Genomic DNA, 22,978 nt, shown 5'->3' on the forward strand with positions numbered 1-22,978 from the left:
ATTTTGGGTTTTATTTTGTAGTGTTTAGCCTTTTTGATTAATCTTAAAGCCCATTTAAAGGATGTGCTTTGCTTAAGGAAAAGCCTCTGTTTTTGCATTAAGTGTGTCTGCTGGGCTAATGAGTATACAACGTCAACGACTGACTGCATTAGTGCAAAGTAAATTTTCAAGATGATGACCCATGCTTGTTTTATTCCCTTACTATATTTAATGATCCAATAACCATTTGAGGATGACAGTTCATTTCATTGTCATTCAGTCAATAACAGATGCATCAATAGAAGGCAGTTGAACTTCCCATCTTCCTTCAAGACATTTAACCAAAAGACTTTAGAATTCAAAATGACCGGGATTAACAGGCTCAGAAGATTAACTCAGAATAAATTATCTTCAAGTGAACAATTACAAAATCCTCTTCTTCTTTAAGCGTGCAGCATGAAGAGGTGAGTGGATATCTGTTCAGCTAAAGTGTGCTATTGTACAGATTTTAATGTGTAATTTGTAAAGGCTTTATCTGCTTACATTTTTGTTTTTATAGATTGACACAGAAGACAAAGTTTTATCACTACAGACCCCACACTGAAATCCTTTTAGTGTCCTTGCTTGGCAACCTGTTACCAAGATAAAATCAACAATCAGAGCTGTAAAATAAGTAGAAAATAATAAGAAACTGCATGCTGTTCTTGCAGTTGCTCGGGTTAGTTTATATTACACTAATTAGAAATCAGTGTTCTGGTCCATTTCTGAAATATCAAGGTCTCTAAACTGGAACCCTTATGCTGTGGACTTGGGATCAAAATATTAGTGTGACACCATCGTAGGCAATCTTGTAATTATGGTATGAGATTAAAGGCACTTTGAACCCATTTCATTGACTTTTTAGGACCTTATGTTTTTAGGACATGCAACAGTAAGCAATAAAAAGAGCACTTCTCATGTGTTCTGAGCAGAGTAGATATGCCTCAACCTTGTTTGGATTACAAGGGAGAAAAGATGACATCAGCAAGTATTGAGATGGAGAGAAGGACAGCAGGACAGCCAGTTGTACCAAACACCCTGTCCAGAAAGTACATTTTAAATCAAATGGCTTAAGTTATCGTGTGCCACAGAAGCAATTGACTGTCATTAAAAGACTGAGCACAGGTTAGATTTGAGATTTACATTGCTGAATAAGTGAAAAATGCACTTCAAGTGTTTTTTTCTTATAAGACTTGGCAAGCTTGCACAGTGGTAGAGGAGGCGGTGAGGAAGCTTGGCCCAGCCTGACCTTGGTAATAACAACAGAGTCTCAGAGAGATTCTCCTCCGCTGTGGATGAAGTGTACACAAAACCCCGCCTCTGCCTGGCCGCTGATTCCTTGTGTGCTTGCGTTTGATTGGGGTTGACTGCAGTATTATTTCATTAATTAAGTTTTTCCACTTTCCCTGCTTCTCCCTCCTGTCTTCCTGTCGGGCGAGGGCGGTGGAACGACGCCCTTCCTCTACCCCGTCCTCCGCTGCTTCTCATCTCCCCCATCACTGCTGATCATTGTCTCAATTACTCATCCTTGCTCTCCCTCCCTGCTTCTCTGCGTCTCTTTTTCCTCCTCCTTATCTAATCCCAGATTGCTGCATTCACTCCTTTCCACTCCATTTTTTATCCTGTCCTCCCAGAATAAGGTGGGAGAGATTGGAAGCAACTTCTCCATCTCCCTTCCATCTCTTCCTCTCATCAGGATTTCACAGATGTGCCGTGATTATCTCTGCCTTGATTCGCCGATATCTTTACCCCCTCGAGTGGTTGGAAATTTGAAACATTTGTGCTCATCAGCTCAGATTTTTTTTTTTTTTTGGATGAGCGGCCTCTCAATCCAAGGGCAAGGCAGCTGGGATCTTTGTGTTCACTTTGTTCTTTCGAAAACGAGATATGCGGAAATAGTGACTCCTCTAATGGATCAAAGAGGATTTGTCACCCTTTTAACAGAAATGACCTTAGTGATATTTTTAACCTGATTGTGATGTTTGAAAAGAAAAAAAAAATTGCTTGCATTTGCAAAATTTGCGGAGGCTCTTTTGGTCCAATTTGCCTCTCTGGTCTCCGTCCCGCTCTTTTGTATCCATTATGCCGCCACACTTTTCCATAATGGACACATTAAAGTCTTTTACCTCATTGCTTTCTATCATGTCATTTAAAGTCTTTGCTTGCTGTCTTTTTTTAACTTTCCAACTTTTTCCTCCTCCTCCCACAGCTCTCCGTCCCCCCGTGGTCACACATAGTCTCCAGTGTCCATCATATCACCAACAGCTTGTCGCAGGCAATCAGTCTCTGTGCCTCACTTCGCTGCACGACCTCCTCCACCTCTTCCTTTCTTCTCCCTTGTCTCCCACACCTCCCTCGTCTCCCATCACCTTGTTGTCCTCCTTCATGTGTCAGTGGTTATTATTCTCAGGAATCTTCAGGCCTCTTATTCCTCTATTTTTTTTTGTTGCTGCACACCAGTCCTGTTATTTCTCCCAGTGGCCCCTCCATGCTTGGGTTAAACTGGAGGGTAAGATCCTGTAATCACTCTCACGTCGAGCCCTTATTGAAAGTTTCCAGATTTAGTCTGCCGTTCTAGAGACTAGACAGAGAGGAATTCTTTTTTTCATAATGAGTAAAAAGGATTATGGGAATATTATTTCAAATCAACTTTCTTTTCAAACATTCTATGCTGATGACGTTATTGTTTTTACATGTCTATTTGAACACAAACAGTACAGACCTACAGTAGTATCCAATTGCAGTCTGTCATACCGCATAGAAATAGTTAGAAAGTTTCCTTATTTGATCGTTCATTTGTAATTTTCTTTAAACTGGTACTTTTAAATCCCATTTACATCATTATTTAGTAGACTCTTTTGTTTGGTTTTTAAAACGAATATTATTCATAACCCTGGCAGCTTCAATTTGTTCTCAGTCAACCAAAAGGAATGGTAATACAAGAAAATAAATACATTAATGTAAAAGGAGTATTAATAAATGAATAATGAAATAAATGCTTAACATTTAAAAAATAATAACATAGGGAAAATGTATGATTCATTTAAAGAATAGTATAAAAATAGAAGGTACAGAGTGGAGCTGTTATGACAGCTGTTATATATATATTTTTTTCCTAATAATTAATTTTAAGAAGGGATTTGATCTTTAAAAAAATGTTAAAAAGCAAAGGAATTGCTTTGCAAACCCTTTTTTAAATTTTATTTTACCTAACCAAAAAACATTTGCTGCTCTGTAAAGGTTTTGTACCTGCGTCACGGAGGCTCGGATGGTTGGTTTTGTGATTTTTAATATCGGTCTTGTGCATATTTACTATCCTAATACTGGTCCTGAAATATCTGATTTAAAGGTTACGTTTTTACTTTACCATTTTAATTTCTTTAGAATTCTATTTTATTCTCAGTATTCATATTTAATTTTTTTTCACTCTTAAGTAACTACGTTCGATCCTTATTTTGATTTCTACCTCTCACCACAGTTGCATAATTATTTGCTATTGTCACAAAACATTTTCCATGAAGAGATCTATGACGGATCACTTTAGTTGATGGTGTCAAAAAGTTGATGGAAACAATATTAATTTCTTTCTTTAATCAATCCGGTTCACAGTATAATGCTGTGACACAGTTCAGTCTATTCTATCACTCAATATGTGCCATCAGAAAATTACCTAGTAAAACTTATATGACCAGTACAGCCAAAACCACTATTTTATTATTATTTTTCAATTTTTCATATTGCCTGTATTGCACAGTAATCTCTTTTATACCTTTAATAGTAACCCCCCGCCCACAAAATTAAAAACATTTTAGCTTCTTTATTAACTTTAATTCAAAAATAATTCCAAAGCCAAACGCTTTTTTTTATTAAATATTATTTTGCTTCTCTGAATAACTATTTGTCTTCCTCCTTATGAAGTTCAGTTTTATCAGAGGGTTTAGTTTAGCTCATGCTAAAAAGAGGCTCTGTTGATTAACAAGGTTTCATAAACTTCTCTTTGGCCAGAGGTAGATAATTTAGATGGAAAGTTTTTTGTTGTTTTTCTTTCTTTTTGACTATGTGTGTTTATTATGGAAAAGATCACATGAATAGTTTCTAAAATCCCCTTCATCTCTTCAAAAAATGACATGTTGATAAAGTTAATATTTTACTGGTTGGAGGGTTTATTGTCTGTCCTGCTTGGTGGTTAACGGCGTTTGTACTGCAGCCATGTGGTTATAGACTCATAACTTGAATGTTTTTTTTTTTCTTTTGAGAAAAACAAACAAATTTCTTATATTTCTTGACTTAACTTCTTCTAAATTCAGTTTGAATAAACAGAAGGTTTTTCTGAGTCCACTGCTACTCAGTGAATCCGGCTGTTTCTCTTTTTTGGTCAGTGGTCCATCATTTCTTTGGGGTGTTTTTTTTTTTTTTTCTCTCTTTATTTATTTTATTTTTTGTGTAAAATAGTTTAAATCAAGGGGATATATTTTTTTTTATTTCTTCACATCACAAATGTCTTTAATTAATAACATCTTAATAAACTGTATATAATGTTGTAATTTAGGAGGGTTCAAGCTCGAGCTGATAATTAGCACTCCTGACTCAACTATTCATATTTCAAATGCCTTATTTCTGCCTTATTTCTGATTATTCTTAATGGGCTAAAATCACATAAACCAGGCTTTTAGGCCAATTAAAGGCATGAAATCAAACTTAGGCGCAGGTGTGCAGAGTTGTTGGAGGGACTGGTGGATGAACCTTTGCTATTAGAGGCTGAGACAGATAAAACATTTTTTATTGGAGCAAAAACTGTTGGCTAGCTTGGCATTTATATATAAAGACTCATCATAAATATGTATATATATATATATATATATATATATATATATATATATATATATATATATATATATATATATATATATATATATATATATATATATATATATATATAAATTGTACCATTTTTTGTTGAATTCACATCTATATGTCAGGGCTTTAACTTGAATATATAACAGATGAGATACTGAGAATATAAGAAAAAAAACAAAGAATACCTTTCTTATTAGATTTAGTTAATCTCTATGTTGGTTTAGTGCAAAGAAAATGCTAAAAATGACCCTCATGTTCAATAACTAGAAAGAGTTTTAAAAACTTTTGGATATCAAAAAAAACAAGACGCTTTAATGATTCTTTTTTAGTATTTCTGTATCACTTGTTGCTGCTACATAAACCGACATCTTAGCTTTGGGCACTTGGAACAAATTTCACTGACAGTCCAGATGAAAAACTTAAATACTCTGGATCCTTTTTTTCAATTAAAGTTAATAAGAAATAATAATAAAAAAATCTTAAAGTAAAAAAACAAAACACTGGTCTTTGGCAGGAAAAAAAAAGAGTTATAATGATTTTATGCCACAACAAATATTGTCATTTGAGTAATGTGCAAACTTTTTAAGGCAATTTATTTAACTGTCTCATATATATTTCAGTTGTTGCTTCTTTTTTTATCCCAGTTTTTCCACCACACTGATGTTTGCTTTGACCTCCGCCCGCTTCTCTCCTTCGCTCGCTTTCACACGTTGCATCCTGTAAGGATTGAGAAGAAAGGTGTTAGAAGTAAAGCTGCCTCTTTTTCACACCTTTACTTCTCTCACTCTCAAATGCCATCTTCCATTTGCCATTTCTCTCTTTCCTTTGCTTCAGAGAGGTTAATTTATATTTAAGAGAGAAAACAAGGATGCGTGTATAGGGGTGGTGTGTGCAGCCTGCTGGAGGGAGAAAGGGTATGATTACCGTACAGTTTATGAGCTACTGCAGCCTGCATTAGCCTGTCTGTCAGCCTAGACCTTAAAGACAATTATAGAGGTTTGAGCCCAGTATTTGGTCTGGTGATTGAAACCCAAACCAGGCAGAGGGAGAAGTTTCTCAAGTATTAAGACCAGCTGCAAAAGCAAAGCCTGCATCAACTGAAAGAGGTGTGATTATCGCAATAATTTCCCCGCATCTCCTTACTTCTCATATTTCTCTGTTTTTGTCCATTTTCGCACATTTTCTTGAGCTTATGAGTCCACATCCCCTCTTTTCCTCCGATCCTCAATATTACTCTCACTGCTTCTTTAGCTCTCTCCTCTCCCCTTCCCATGCATACTGTAGCCTGTAGGTTGGGCATCTTTAATGGAATAGCTGACGATCTGTACGCAACGGTGAATGTTTGTGCTGAAATCTCGCTGATATATGCCCCGGGTCACTTAGTAACTATCTGCAGTGAGGGGTTTCCGTTTATCCATCCGCCTGCACGTCTGTCCATCCATCTATTCATCCGTTCATCCATCCATCAATGATCCCTCAAACATGGACATGACAAAAATATTTTGTGTACCTCATTTTATTACCAAAATACAGGCTTTAAACTGAGGCAACCAGATTTTTTCTCAGGTTTTCTAAAAACAGATGTTCAATTTCCTCCAATTTAAAATGATTTTGTGTTTACCATGAGAATGCACAGATAAACTCATTTGATTGTAACTCAGAACTCTATATCGGGAATATCTGTTCTTGTTAAATAAAAAAATACTATTTGCTTTATCTTGTATGGGTAAAGGCATGAACATCTAAATCCTTACACAGTATTAGATTGTATTTTTAGAAAATGGGTAATAATACTGTAACCATAAAAGCAAACCATGATTTTATTGAAGCTTCGTCAGTTATTTGAGGAATATTATCCAACTTTTATTTACATTTATGCTGATGATGCTGTGTTTAGCATATTTGGGGTCTGTTCATTTTTGTGTGATTTTTCAATAATAAAGGAGCTTTTAAAACCTAAAATATACAATATATTTAGTAATTATCTTCCTTTAAAAAGCAGTCTTTGAATCCCTTAATTTAGGCATAAGCAGTGACAGTAAAAGAGAATTACCCTTTTCTTCTGTTACTCATCCATCACAGTCTAAATTCTAATAAATCAAGACCAGTTTTCCTCCCCAATCAAGCACTGATTTGCATCTCAGGGGCTCCATTTTCTTTCATAAACACTTTTGATTGGATTATAGAGCCCCCAGCCAGTCCCTGCTTTTCTAGATTAAAAACATCTAACAAAACCTTACCCTCACCCCTGCTTTAGTTATTCCTGCAGCCCAGGCAGCAATTGTAGTTGATATCAAGCGGGTTAGTCCATACCGTGCTGGAGGGGGGCGTTAATGAACTCCAACAAGTAAACAAGGATTTATTAAACTGCTGCTGCCTGTTTTTTGTTGTTGTTTTTTTTGTCATTTTCTGAGCTTCTGGGGAAGTTTGAAATACTTCCTCTGCAAAAGTTACTCCAGCAAGGCTGCCTTTGTGAGAGGAATCCAATATTTGCTTCTTCTGCAGAACCAGAGAGCTATTTCAAAAGAAAAACTTTTTTTCCTTCCCAACTAATTGTCTAACATTCTTTTTCCTTTCTTGCAGCTACATCAGATGGGACGCGCCAAGGCCTGGACAGCATGAGAGGGGGCGTATGTGCTACAAAAGGCATGAAGGTGGTCCTGAAAGTGGGACAGAGTAAGTCCTCTCTACTCCCTATTTGTTTTATTTCAGAAACAGCTCTGCCTCACACAGATTACACCCAACGGATGGAATAAATGCCTATTTTTGTCCATCGGACATAATCGAATCACTTAACAACATGGCGTGATCGGCTAGCCTGGGTCACATCCGTGCAGAGACGGAGCAGCTCACTTTCATTAGTGCACCTCATCTCCTCCACTTTTAAACCATCCGTCTAATCTTGCTGTCTCTCAGACTTGCACGTTCAATGAACACAGTGGAGGGTGCGCAAACCCTTATTTCTTTCTTTCTGGGCTACATGTGTGCCCTCACTGAACATATTAGGCCTCGTTAAGTGGTGAGAACAGCGCAGAAGTGTGGGATCAGTCAGCTCTAATGAGGCCTGTTGACTCCCTTCTCACTCTGCCTTTTAACTGCTACCGACTCATACTGGCCCCACTCTCACTTTATATATATATATATACATATATATACATATATATATATATATATATATATATATATATATATATATATATACACAGCCCTGTTGGTGCACGGATACAGAGGTGTCCAAGCAGGCGTCCGAACACACACGTTTCGCCACGCAGCTGAGGCTGCGATAACAAAATGACTCCATTTGGTCTTAAAGCGCAGTCAGTGATTTTTAATGACTCGTGGCTGAGCACACCTCTAATTTGTTTGGAAAATATTCACGGGTAATGACCCCTCGCACACCAGTTTTCAAGAAAGCAGCACATAAAGAAAGGAAAACCGGGGGAAAAAAAAAACAGCCAATTTAAGCATTTTCACTGGCCCGCTCGTTCCAGCACATAATAGAGACCTGTCCTTCATATGACCGCCCACACACACACACACACAGGCAAACACACACAAGTACACAAATACAAGATGCCTTTTTCTATTTCTTAGATCTGGGCTGTGTTATCGGACCCAGTGTATTGGAGGTTCTCTTCAGCAAAGAGCCAAGTGGCGCTGTTATGGCTCTATCAGCCTGTAACATCAGCACAGTCAGCTCAGCTCAATAGAAATACCACACACTTTATTTCCCCTGGCTCACATAGGCAATGGAAAAAGCAACCTTCTCTCACTTTTTCTTCATCCTTCCCTTTCCCTCTTCATCGAACTTGCACCACTCACTCTTAGATCTCCTTTTTCCTCTCCCTTTCTGCTTTGCATGACGTCTATCTCTCCTCACACCTCTTGCCCCCTCTTTTTACTGTCACTGTTTTCCCCCTCTGTCTTTCCATCTTATCTGTCATGTGGCTGAAAGGTCACGTCTGTGTTGTTTGTCGTCTAAATAAGCTGCCTCCCGCCTCTCGCTGCTCTCCGAAGCGAAGCGGGGAATACACACGCAAACACATAGATCGACCTGTCTGCTCTTATTTTTTTTTTTTTATATCTCTCTCTCTGGAGCTGCCACATACATACATGCACACACTTTCTCCTGCGCCCACCCTCGACGTCCTCCACTTGCCCCCGCTGACCACACAGCAGTTCCTATTGATCACCGCCTCCAACTTCTCTTTGGTTTACTGTCAAAAGGGAGCTGCTGGCCAATAGGCCTACACTGTTCTAAATGTCAGTACATATAGTTGGAGCACTCTGCACAATACACACAAAGAGGAACCTTAACTCACCCCTGGTTTCTCCATAATTTACCTCCAAGCAGCCAGACTTTTAAATTAGTCTTGGTCAATAGTTCTTCAGGTTTTCCAAAGGTCTTCTAAACTTCTTTAGACTTTGGTGGCTTCTTACCTCACGTTCAACTCTATAGCTAATCATTTTCAGATTAAAGTTTTGTTAAGTTGTTAAACCACTGAATTAGACCCCACTTATCATTTGTTGCTAAAGCATGCACACCCCCTGGAACTTTTTTAATTAATCAGTCTGCTTAGAGGATCATAGTAACTCTGGAGGACCTGTACAGATCTACAGCTCAGGTGGGAGATTACATGCAACTTATTCTTATCCTGTTCTGTTGACATGAAAAATGTCATATTTCCAGATAAAGTTAAAAACAAACCATTGGACTTTGTTTCCAAGTTTGAAGGATCGCATATTAGGCATAATCTCCACAAATCCAGCATTGAAAAAAAGGCAAGAAGAAAGTTCTTGCCGAAAATAGTCATAAGAGGTCCAGTTTGTCAAAACAAAAACAGCAGTATTGGGCTGGATGAATTTAATTTGTTTAATAAATTGAATCTGGTCATAATGGATATAAAGATGGATGAGCACCAGTTCATGGAGTTCAATTCTTAAAGAAAAAGCCTCTGTTAGAGGCAGCAGAAGGTTGAGATTGGGGCAGAGGTTCAGCTACAACAGAACAATGGCACCAAATGTACAGCAAGAGCTACAGTACAATAGAACGGCAAGGATGGTCTATTCAAAGTCCAGACAAAGATCTTTGGGTTAATGTATCCCTTAAAACAATACAAAGACTTTAAAGAAAGTGGTAACAAGATGAAATACTAAAAGGCTTAAGGGGCATAAATACTCTAGCAAGTCACTATATAGCAGAGGTGGCACTAGAACCAGTTCTAAAATGGTTCTATGAAAACTATTGAAAGAACAGGTTTAGTTTTCCACATCCAGATACCACATGATTTTGCACTTGAAAATAGATTAATGGAAAGTTTTATAAGCAAAGATTACTTTTTAATTTGTATGTGCCTACTAACATATCACATGTTTAACTAAGAAATGAAGTATTTACCATTCTGGTTTCCTGTCGCCCAAAGTTACCAATGTAAAAAAAAAATAATAATAATAAAACATGAAAGAGTTCATAACCAGTGACAACTATTGATCGAGACCATTTCTAAGGCTGAAAGAAAGTCTGAAGACAGTGTTTCTGTCTATTATCACTATCTATAACTACCTTCTTTACTTTAAACATTGTAACGACCAAAAGTACTCCGGGATAATACGATTCCTACGGTTGACCAGATGGCTCAAAAAGGAGAATATAAATAAGTTTCATCTGACCATCTAATTCAGCTTTTGATAAGAAGTACTTATGCAACACAAGTATGTGTGTGTGTGTGTGTGTGTGTGTTTGCCTTGTAAATGCTGTTTAATGCCATCACCATCACAGAGGGCTTGCTAGACAGATGGCCTGATTTAGAGACTACAGATTACAAGCCGTTATGGCCTTGTGAAAAATCAATTGGTCAAAAAAAAACAAAAAAACAACCAACAACAAAAAGAAAAACAACGGCCACTTCTGGTTTCCTATTTAAACAAACATACATAGCTCTGTCAATGTGAGCTTTGTTATAAGAAGAGGAGCAGAGAGAGAAGTTTTATTAAAGCTCTTTACTGGTTTTATTTTTTTCGTAGGATTGGTTTAATGTTGTGTATATGTTTAACTTCTGAAAGATAAGAGAAACAGGCCTTTCGCTGTTTAAAAAAGTCTGTAATTTGATTTAAATATCTCCAGATGTGTATTAATTTGAATTGTAAATTGTACAGTGCAAGAAAAATGTTAGTAGTTTAGCAGTCATACACTGTCTTAAATTAACTGATATGTTTTAAAATATTTGTCTGAAAAACAGGATTTTTTTGGGGGGTTTGATGAAAATAAAATTAAAACAGTGCATCTTTGACCCTTGTTTCTTTTTCAAACACAGGCCAGTACGGACTGCCCCCGAAAAAGGACCAACCCGCGGGACGCACCACCAGCAGAATCCCAGGTATGGAAGCAAAAATCCCACAAATATACAGAACCACAAAGTGGATAGAGAAAAGGCAAAGACTAGGATACAGAGAAAGCAGCCGTGGAAAGAGGGGAGGGAGGGAGGCAGGAGGTGACAGATGGAGACTATGCAGCAGTGACATCTGCAGATCTCTCTGTTTAATTCCATATTTCTATCCCTCTCTTTCCTTCAAGCTAAGTACCGCGGTTGGGAGAGGGATGGCTAATAGCTACCCTGGGAGAAGGAAGAGAAAAATAGAGGGAGGGCATGACGAAGCTAGTGAAAGAAAGAAAAGGGCAGGGAGTCATTGTGGCCTGGATTCTGTAGTTCTGTCGAGGGACGTAAACGATTGGAAGAAATATGGAAAGATGAGGGGAGAAGATGCATAAAGGGAATAATGGAACAGACCGAAGAGAAGTGAAACGGAAAAAGGAGAGGAGGGGAAGCAATGTGCAGATTCAGGCTCCAAGTCAAAGTCATTCACTGAAGGGAAAAAAGACATGATTCACACTCAGCTGCGTCCATGTCTATTTTTTCTTTTTTTTCTGACAGTGTATTTGTTTGGCAGAATGTGTAAATTGATGCATTCACACTTTCTCACATCACTTGTCCATAAATCTTATATGAGAGGAGTGTTTTATGTGTGAGGTAGACAACAACTGTATGTATATTTGCCAACATAAATGATTTAACTTCACATAATGGTGTTATACCTTTTGGATTTTTAGATGAGGGTGTTTTGACTCAGTCTCAATTAATCTAAGAGGATATAGTTTCAACACTATTATATTGAAATTATTTCCCTCCATCCAGTTCCATTTTATATTGAAAGAAAGGAGACTTATTTAGGAATTTGCTTTCCGTGTCACCTAATTTACACCAACCTCCACTTATCCGGATCAGAACACACTGATAATTATTCACTCAGCACTAACCCACTCTTAACAGTCCACTGAGAGTGAGAATCCGTGGGTTTGCTTCATATTAGGGACTCAGGCGCTCCTGATGATCATTGTCTCTTGTGTGTGTGAGGAAGAGCACCTCAATTCTTCCTTTCAATAAATACACACATAATTATTTTATCAGTTCAGTTATACAGCCCTTTAAAACAGCCAGACAGATGGCTGAAGCAGTTAAAGGAATCATAACCTGGTATTTTACTTAAACAATCCCTCTGAAACTGACTTTAAATTCATGTTTAATCAATTTTAGGTGAATCAAAATTTAAATAGAGTTCATTCAGACCTCTTTGTTTGTTGACTGTTCCTGAGCCTCTAAGACAACAGTTAAAATGTTACATTTACTGACTGCACACAGGGAATTGTTGGAATCACCGACTTTTGGTGGAATATAAATGTTTCAGTATGGTGAGGTCAGATTGAGATTGTATATTTTCTTTGTACTTGGCTCCAGACTTTAAGCCATTTAGTCTTTCTGTTTGGTTTTGGGAAAAAAGTGTTAGTTGCTGATGGTGTGCTTAAAAGGATTTACATTAGGGAGAGAGGGGATGCATCCTAAACAGAGTCCACTGCAAAGTCAGATATTAAAGCTGCAGTCTGTAACATTGAGAAGAGAGCAGACTTCGACTGAAAATTTGAAGAAAAACAGGTTTCACGCCACTCCCCCACCCTCTCTGCTTCACTCATGCCCCACCTCCAAGCTCCACCCCTCTCACAGCATCTGCGCGGCTACCGCATGCGACCAGAAGGGGGGGGGGGATTCAGCGTGTGTGAGCTGTGATTGACACTCCATCAGACGCTCCTCTGGCTGTGATTGGTTGTTTTGACTCGTCCCGAATTATTCTTTCCAGAGTGAAATACAGGCAGTAGGCGGTACCAATTGAAGCAGTTTTTTTCACAGGTTACATATCACATGTACTGCTGTCTGGGCATAGGGACAGTTTTAGCCAATATGACAAAAAAGTGATTTTTAAAAACTTACAGACTTCAGCTTTAAATGATGCATATGGTGATATCCATCCAGACTATCCTGGTTTTCCTTAGTTTAAGCATAGGCAAGATACTGCTTTAATATAGTTGAATTTCTTTCAACTAACAGTTGGATGGAGAGAAACCCCTCCCCTTATGTTGCTGTGCGCTGTCAGTCTGCTCGCTAAAAGAATGCTCCTTCACCCTCGCCATGCATAGGTGAAAACCTACTTTGGCTGTTGTGATATATTTCCAAATATAAACTTATCATCTGTAAAATATAAGGTTCCTGTGAGTGACAGAGCATGACCCAACCAGTAAACACAATGTATACTCACAATTGCTCGATTTCATCAAGTGCTTTTAGTCACAGAATGCCTTATTTTTGTAGCTTGAGCAGAAACTTGTCTTAAGAGGTGCAAATGCATTGCCCGATGCTGTGTTGCCAGGATGCACAGCGCTCACCAATGGTAAACAAGCTGTATGTAGGGCCTCTTCTTTCTCTCATAAACCCAAATGCACACTTACATCTCAATGCATACAATATATCAGTCAACCCAAATCTCTTTTAAAACAACTATTCAATGTTAGAGTGATGCAACAAAGATGATAAAGCAAAGTTTACTTTGGGCTTTGGAAATACCTTAGATCTCATTAACTGATGCCGATACCCCTGTTTATTTTATAACCGCTGTCAGCCATGTTTAAAGTCGGCAAGCACATCAAGTGATTTTTGCATGATCTTCCCACCAGAGCAACAACTGAAAATTGACTTTTCAGGTCGCCTTATTGCACGTTTAAAAAATAGACCTTATTTGGTCATGCTTAATGAATTCGCTCATTAACATGTGCAGATAAGTAAGGGATAACAGCCAACGTTCATTATCATGAAACAAATGGACAAAGGGAAGTCCGTAACTCTCCACTGCAAGTATAGATTATGGTAAATAAATGATCAAATATAAAATGCTTTAATTCTTTTCAAGGTATCTATTTGTTTTTTGTATATCTATACCTTTGACCATACCTTTTAAATAGCATGGTTGTATTTCCTACCTATAGCTGCACATTGCTGAAAGAATAGGAGTACAACCTTCAAGTCAAAACTGTTCTACCCTTGACTTTTTATCCTGTGGGGTCTTTAAGTTTTGAAAAATCACCCAACAAAGTTAAAAATCTTACTGTGTAAACCAGCCTTAAGGCAAAACACTCTTAGTTTTACTAAAATACTTTTTCTCTGCCTTTCCTTTCATTATTTTATATTTCTAACCACCAAGTGCAGAGTCTATGTTTGATTGTCTAGTTTGCATGGCTGTCATTCTTTTTTTATTTTTTTGAAAAATGTATAAATGTAACCTTTAAATATTTACTATTGTGGAAGAAGAGGTAACTTGAAAAGGTCTTACTCAGTTCCACTGTTGAAATAACCAAGGCTTTATTTTATGTAAGTGTACTTTTAAAATTTATGCTATAAAAAGGAAAATTTTAAAGTTTAAGATTTTTTCTGTCGCTATAATCGGCATTAAAAAATTTATCGTCTCCTATTACTTTTTGTTGATGGTTATCTATCCTTGTCCTCACAGCCGACTGTTCTGCAGGTTTAAGGTTTCTAGACATTGCAACACACAACTAAATTGATAAACATTATTTGCAGCATTTGATGGGATGTCATAAGGTATTTCAATCATTTAAGTGAGGTGTGCTGGAGCAAAAAAACATCTAAAACATGAAGGATTAAGTTCCATTGGTTTAAGCAATTGTAATCTCAGGAATTTCAGTAAGTTATTATAAATATGGCATTAAGACCTGTGCTTGGAAATCAGGACAATAAAAGATATAAAGAAAACTTTAGAATTGCTTGAATTATAAAGTCAATAATAGTCAATCACAAGAACCCTCTTAACAGCAATAGTTCCCAGGTTAGAAGCAACATATTGACTCTCAGCAGGTTCAGAGTCTACCTCAGGGCTTCTACCCAGTGGGATGTGTCTGAAAAGACTTCAAAGGCCCACCTAGGAGGCACCTGGTAGCCTTATCTCACCTTATCTCTAAGTCTAAGTCCAGTCACACTATGGAGACTATTAATATTATTTAAGCCACTTGTTTTCAACATCCTTGCCATTCAGTCTTGATGTATATCTCATTTATTATACCAGAGGGACAGATTTGTATTCAGGGGTCTCCAACATCAGCCATATTAATATGCTGCGTCTTGTCGATGCATCCCTGCTTCAGCACATCTGATTCCAATAAATGTATGTCATTTGGCTCTGAGGAGGCCAGGCAACAAGGGATTCTTTTGATTCAGGTGTGCTGGAGTCATGATGCACCCAAAAGTTGCCGGATAATAGCTCTTATTAGAGATGAAGACCTCTCTGGTAGAGAAACTGGTAATAGGGGTGATTTATTTTTTTTTGCTCAGCTCTTTATTTACCACAATAGACTACAGCAGAACCCACATTAGTGAAGATTAGGCTTGGATCCATCTCTGGCTCCCTCCTACAGTAAAGCTACATTCACACAGCAGGTATTGGGGCTCAATTACGATTATTATTATTATTATTATTTTTTTTTGCATTGTCATTTTTGCTTATTTTTATATGCGACTATCATTAGACATTAGTCTAATTAGTTCACAATCCTAAAGTGACCAACAGATGGACTGTAGATAGTAAAACACTTCAGAGGTTACACAGCAGCACCTTCTAGAGGTAATAATGGATGCCAGTATCTCTGCATTATTGTTAAGTTGACAAGTAATGGAAGCTGACAACATGATGACTGCATCATAACAGTATGAGGAGTCTGTGTGCATGTGTAGTCAGAGCCTGAGCAATTACGTAAAAGTGGGATTAAATGTAACATAACCACCCAGACTGACAGACTCTTGAAACTTTTGGATACATCTCAAGTTTTGAAAGCATATAGGAAAGCTGCTCAATCTTTTTGGGGGGGATAAAAGATAATAATTAGGCATATGAACATAGAATATGCATGTATGGATGGATTACTAACTTGAAGAAAGCAGTCCACCATTTGCCGTTGAAAACAATTGCCTCAGACTTATAGAGGTTGAGTCTCCCAGGCGTTTTGTTTTGCTTGTTTCAGCCTTGAGTTGAATCGATAATTGTCTTAAAAAGTCAATATCCCATATGGCAAAAAATATATAAAAATAAATAAAATATATACATTTATCTTTCATAAGTATGTTTTTTTTTATTTTTTATTCCAAGTTGATGTAACTGTGAAGGAGTAGGGTAACGACAGCTAGTGTTTCTGCTTATTTTATTTTTATTTTTACCTGTTGCGTGTTTGTCTCTAAGGTGAATTCATTATTGATATAAGATGGCTAATGGGATCAGATGGAAAGTAAAGCCTCAGAGTCTAAAATGTGGTGATAAAAACAGGAAGGGGAGTAGGAAAATGGAGGGGGTGGGGTAATAAAGGTAAAAGAGAAGAGAATACAATAAAGAGCCTGGGTGAAAAGCGGCATCTGTAATGGAGATGGGGAGTGAGGGATATTGGGTTAATGGACGGAGGATGAGAGCGGGAGTAGGGACCATAATCGACGTCCGGCATCAGGGTTTTGCTCCTGGTCGGTCCAGCGCAACGGGGTGCTGAGTGCCAAAGGGAAGGGGTTGGTGAGGTGAGCCAGTGTCTATATTCCGGTTATGACTGTGTGTGTGTGTGTTTGTGTCAGTATCTGAGTGTACGAGTGTGTCTTTGTTGCCAGGCAGTGAGCTCAGAGCAAGGTAGGTCATTACGGCTACAATAACCCAAAGACAGCGAGGACCACGGAGTGAGGAGGGAGGGGAGGAGGACACAGAGGGAGACGCAGGAGCGAGGCAGAAAGGGATATGTGCCAAGAATAATGATGAACAAATACAAGCGACTCTATCTCAGCCTTAACCAGTTTGAAACTCCTGCTAACACGCTCCCTGCCTCTGTACACACACACACACACACCCACATACAAAAACACACCAACCAACCCCAAGACCATCATTCACCTGCTGAGTTCTGACCCAGCCCCCTGCGGGGACAGCTGCCAAGTCAGAGGCTGTAAAAATCTCAACTTTCATGCAAACAAAGACACACAAAACAGAAAGACAGAGTGAGGACAGCTTGTAAGACCGACAGATAAATAGAAAGACGTTTAGGCAAGAGGGTGAGTGGGCCAGTGTGTGGTCCGGTGATGGGAGTGGACCCAGGAGGCGAACTTCTTGTGGCTGCCGGTAATACTAAGCAAATACTATCCTAAGGGTTAGGGAAATACAGTTTGTTACCTTGATATACACTGTGGCTCAGCCTGGCTCTCCACAAAGCATACACTGTGCACAGCTCTCGCTCACTGCGGACATTCTTCGCTGTTTTTATATGCGCTGCTGTCCACTTCATCACATCAATAAAGAGACCACAAATAAGCTTCTATGAGATCTGCTGCATACTTACTGCATTCCGCTGGGTTGGAGCTGACGCAGCCTCATTGAGCTAAACCATCACCATTACTCATGTTATTGTGGTGTAGGGCCATAAAGATCGGTATGTTTTCTCCAAAGCATGAATTGTGAAAGCGTCCAGTGTTATTGTATTGTTGGGTTTAATGTAGAAGCACTGGGAAGCTTCTCTGGGACCAATGGAGCCTTCAGATAGTTTTTGAAGAGGTTGCCAGATAGGGTACTTACTGATAATCTTCGCACAACACATCAACGCTAATGTACCGAAAGGATATCTGTGACCAACTTTAATCTTCACTTTGACCAGCATGTACGGCTTTTTATGGACTCAGACTTCTTTTCAAGAATCATGCATATATGCCAGTCACCAGGATTAAAGTATTGTTTAAGAACTGTTGGCTTAACTGAAAGTCCTGAGTTCAAATCCAGGGTCTTTAAGGTACTTTGCTTCCCCCCATTGTCCATTAATATTATTTTATTGGCCTCCAAAAAACCACCTGTAGATGTTAGTGTGAACATGCTTGCTTATGTTTCCTGTCTATCCTTGTGCGATAGACTGGGATTATGTCAAGTCATGTCTCTCTTCCATTGACATTTGGAGATAGGCACAAGCTGTAAATCCCCCCAAAGTGCAGGATGTATTTAATGCAGCCAACTGCAGATAGCCCATCTCTTAACCAACTATTATCAGCTTGTACACTCCCAGCGTTACCTTGTTTATAACAGAATGGCAGAAACAACAGGAATACAATCCTGTACATTTTAGTACTTTTCTCAACTGTAAGGTGTAACAAATTATATTATTTACAAATACTGCAGTTAGGAAGCATTTGGAATGACCTCTATCTTGTGACTGCAGTACATTTTTTAAGACAAATATCTGCTTTATTGTGAATGCATTAAAAAATAACTACTACTTTGTTGTAGAGTAAAACATCACAGTGAATCCTATATTTCCAGTATCCTGTATAACAGGCATCCCCAACCTCTGTCCTCAAGGGCAGCTGTCCTGCAGGTTTTAGAGGTTTCCCTGCTTTAGCGCAGCTGATTATAATTATTGCAGTAGACCAAAAGCCTTTTAATCAGTTTTTAATTAAAATCTGCTGTGCTGGAGCAAGGACACCTCTAAAACCTGCAGGACAGTGGGCCTCGAGGACCGAGGTTGGAGATGCCTGCTCTATAAGACTTTACTAGTTCTATTTGGATGCTTAACTCTTTTTAGGTGCTCATAACCCTAAAATTATTGTATTCTCGTTTATTTCAGGGGGAAACTCAACCCACACTCGAGGGCCGTTTGGAGATGGCGGCGAAGGTGAAAATGGACCTCTAGCGCCACCCAACATCGCCCTTATCGCCGGTGCAGCTGGAGGCTCCGCCTTTCTCTTACTGGTCACTGCTGTGATCTGCATTGTGTGCTACCGCCGGAGGCATGCCAAGCACTCTGACACCCACCACCCACCGCTGTCGCTCTCGTCCCTCACCAGCCCTAAGCGCGGCGGTGGTGGTGGGATATCCAGTTCCAACAACAATGGCTCAGAGCCTAGCGACATCATCATCCCCCTGCGGACGTCAGACTCGGCTTACTGCCCGCACTACGAGAAGGTGAGCGGGGACTATGGGCACCCCGTCTACATCGTCCAGGAGATGCCGCCTCAGAGCCCCGCCAACATTTACTACAAAGTATGAGACAGCCGTCTGGACACTCCCGCCTTCCTTCAACCACAACCAGCCAATCACGGCCAACATCTCCCAAATGAAGCCACTGAAAAGTTTGCCATCATAGCTCCAAGCTGGAATGTCTCAGTAGTACCAGTTTTGTCCTTTGAAACCCCTCACCCCACTTGCCCCGGCCACTGTTGTGTTTCTAGCTGAATAAACCCTCCTCCCCGCTTAACCCCTATTTCACACAACTGGGCCATTAGGTGTGTTTAAGGGGTGATATTGTAACCGCACATAGCCCTTCCTAACAAGGCCCTTAAAATTGGGCAAGAGGCTCTGAATTCCCCCGTCTTTTTAACTCAGAGCCAAATGAGCCCCCCCACCCTTTAATGTGGCACACACCCTTTTTCTAAGAGTGTGAACCTGGTGTTGGGATGTTTTAAAAAAAAACGACTGAAAGGACTTTTTAAAAAGGACTATGCTCCTGGACCCACTTGGCAACGATGAACTCTGAGTCTCAGAGACCAACGCCCGCCTTGCCCACCACCCCACCTCTCTTTTAGATCTCTATCATCCAATCTGAGACGAGCCCCCTGCCGCTAACTCGACAATAGCCTCCTAGTTTGTTCGTGTTTGTTTAAATCAAGAAAAAAGGCTATGGGGCCTCGGACTCACACCCCGAGCCCAGACCAGATTCCCGGACGGCGTCTGGTCAATCGGTGACTCGCAGAATCGTGTATATTTTAATAAAATGTGTGTTTGTGTGACTGTGTGCAACGGAGCAGAACAGTTGGGTAATAATTATGGCGCTGCTGCTGCTGCTCCAAATTAGAGTGAAGTTAGTGTTCTTCAGCAAGTTTGCATACACTTCAGTGTGTGCGTGCTTTTCTGTGTGTGTGTGTGTGTGTGTGTGTGTGAGCGTGCGTGCTCTTTAGACTCGTCTCAAATACCAAAACACAAAATAGTGAGCGAATATCAAAAAACTGAGATTTTTTATGGCTATCAACACTTATAGATTATATATATGAATATCCAGTAAATAATTTGTAGATGGTTTTTTTATTGGTTTATTATTTTTACCCACTCTATTAAACTACTCTTATGTTTCTAAATGTTTTCATTAGCTTTTTCGTTTTTTTTGACTATTTTCCACACTTTTACCTCTATATTTTAGTGCCTTACGAAAGTATTCACACCTCTTAGACTTTTTGGAGATTTTGTTACACTATAAACATAAACTCCCGATTTTTTTATATGTTTGTGTAGAGCTTTTATCGAGGTAGGTCAACACAAATGTGTGCATAATTGGGAATTTGTAGGCCTATTTACTCGAACACTACTTAACTAAATCTAGTGCATTGCTATAGAGGCCTTGTCACTCCAAGACCGTTAGAGAAAAAACAAATACATTTGGGCCCTGTCTTTATGCTAAGGCACACTTTGTATTGATCTATAAAATAAAATTTTATTTAATGTTATATTATGACAAAATCTGAAGAGTTTAAGGGGTACAAAAACTTTTGTAGAGCACTGTGCATCCTCTGTTTAACGAAGTTGTTTCTCTGTTTTCATTCTCTCCCTCCTCCTCCCCGAGGTCGACTGTATATTTTTATAGCTCATCGTACTATGCTGTAGTTTTGAGGTCTAGACCTCATTTTCGTGGAAGTGTTGAGGTAGAACCATCAATGGAAGTTTTTTTTTCAGTTATTTTTTTATTTTATTTTTAAAAGGCAGATGTAAAAGAAGCTGTGGTGGGGGGGTGGCAGTGGAGGACGGGGAAGGGGGAAGGTTTAAGAGAGAGGATGAAGTGAAAAAAAAGAAGTACAGAGGAGAGAGAAAGAGCGCCGTCTCGGGAGGAGGAATGAAGCAGCTTCTGAATGCAAAACTTTAAGGAAAAGAGAAAAATGAGCAGGAGGGTGATGAGGATTGACAAGACTGTGAAGCAAACAGGCAAAAAAAAAAAAAAAGGAGCAGCTGGACTAATAGATGAAGGATCCAGTGGAAGGAAGGAAAGACGGACAGAAAGCACATGAAAGAGTGGCTGGCACAAGAGGAGAAACCTCTGAGGTGCTGGACTGTCAGCCAAAAGAAAAAGAGCAAAAAACGGATTTCGGAGGAGTTGAACTCTACATGCCACAGACATCCACACCCACACATCCACTGTGACTCCGGCACGTTTCGGATTCGTTCCTCTCTTTCTCCCGCCAACATTTGTGTTGAAACGCACACAACACACTCTCTCGGATTTCACGCGTTTCTTGACGACCGTCGGATGACATCCTCCAAACACGTTCACCCACATTCAACATGAAAATGTTACTTTCATCCGATTTCTGTTCTCCTGAATCACGTGACGGACGTGAAAGGGATTTAAAAAAATGATTGATTGTGTTTTGTTTCCTCTCTTTCGCACACACAGATACTTACATAAATACACACCAGTGCCCTGCACCTCAACCTCAGAGAGCAGCAGCCCTTCGCTGTGTGGGGAGGTGCATAATGTTCACCTTGTGCATACTAATAAAGCTGTTTTGTGTTGCTCAGACATGTTTTTTGGCTTATGTGTAAACCGCGGAAAGCTTATGCTTTTTCTTTTTTTCTTTTCAACTTTGTCCAGACACAAGAAGATTCCAGTGTTATTGCCATGTTTCCTGTGTGAAGCCAGTGTTAAAAATCTGAACCTTTTCACATTTCTCAGACGTGTTTTTGTACCAGTATCATATAATCTTTCATACCTAAGTGTCGCATTCGTCTAAAATGACTTTGTTCCACACATGATGTTTTATTTTTGGATTGTTTTCAATACCACGGAGGAGTTTAGATTGTATTTTGACTGTATTAAAAATGATTTTGGAAAAAAAGACAGAGAGAGGGGGAAAAAGCACCTCAAATTCTCCTTTTTTTTTGTAAAACTACCACCTTTTTTTTTTTAATGTATAATGTTTATTTAAGTACTTAAACAAACTTCAAGCCAAATGAAGTGTCTGTTATTCTCTGAAAGTCCAAAATGAAAATATTTGACTAAAAAGGGGGAAAAAGTGAATAATTGTGGGCAAAAATTAAACAAAACGAAATCCACTTTCTAGTCCATTTTCCTCCTTTTTTCCACTCAGCAGAATGTCAGCTACACTCTGCTTAGAGGTTAACATGCAGCCATCATCAGAATGAACGTCATCTCCATTTAAGATTTTTAATGGTTATAATTTGAACCATACTTTTTCCGCATTGAAATGATGATTAAAGAGTATAACTTAAAATCTAAATGCAAAAACAATAAGTGTAGAGCTTATATGTATACACCTACTAATATTTTGGGTCTTAAGTTTTGGGGTAGAAACAACTCTTTTGCTGCTTCTGGTGTAGTTGTGTTGGTCATTTGTCCAGTTTCCTTAATTGATAATTGAAACCAGTTTGTTTCCTGATAGGCTTTGGATCTGGTTCATGTTAATAAACTCGATCCATTCTGTAAGCTGTGTTCACATGTATTTGGGATTACTTACCTGTTAAATAGCCAATAATTTAGGCAACACCTTAATGCTTTATGGTAAAATTAAAGTCCACTTTCTTTATGCATATGCCCGTACTACTAGTAGTCAGGCAGGCTACCACAACGAGTGGTATAACATCCTTAGCAGAAACAACCTCACTTTTATTCCTCTAAAAAGATGTTGTCACTATT

General features: G+C 38.9%; 1 protein-coding gene across 1 annotated transcript in view; it reads left to right on the forward strand.

Moving 5' to 3' along the window:
* The window catches only part of efnb3b (ephrin-B3b), a 118,756-nt gene extending 96,607 nt beyond the window's left edge, over window positions 1-22,149 (forward strand). The window contains exons 3-5 of the mRNA XM_038279117.1: window positions 7,459-7,551; window positions 11,190-11,252; window positions 18,905-22,149. Coding sequence (XP_038135045.1) covers window positions 7,459-7,551; window positions 11,190-11,252; window positions 18,905-19,326 — 578 coding nt within the window. The 3' untranslated portion in view covers window positions 19,327-22,149. The remainder of the gene's footprint in view (window positions 1-7,458; window positions 7,552-11,189; window positions 11,253-18,904) is intronic.
* Window positions 22,150-22,978: the final 829 nt, after the last annotated feature.

The sequence above is a fragment of the Cyprinodon tularosa genome, unplaced genomic scaffold (genome assembly GCF_016077235.1).
Source record: "Cyprinodon tularosa strain WSP-4 unplaced genomic scaffold, ASM1607723v1 ctg148, whole genome shotgun sequence".
Taxonomy (NCBI): domain Eukaryota; kingdom Metazoa; phylum Chordata; class Actinopteri; order Cyprinodontiformes; family Cyprinodontidae; genus Cyprinodon; species Cyprinodon tularosa.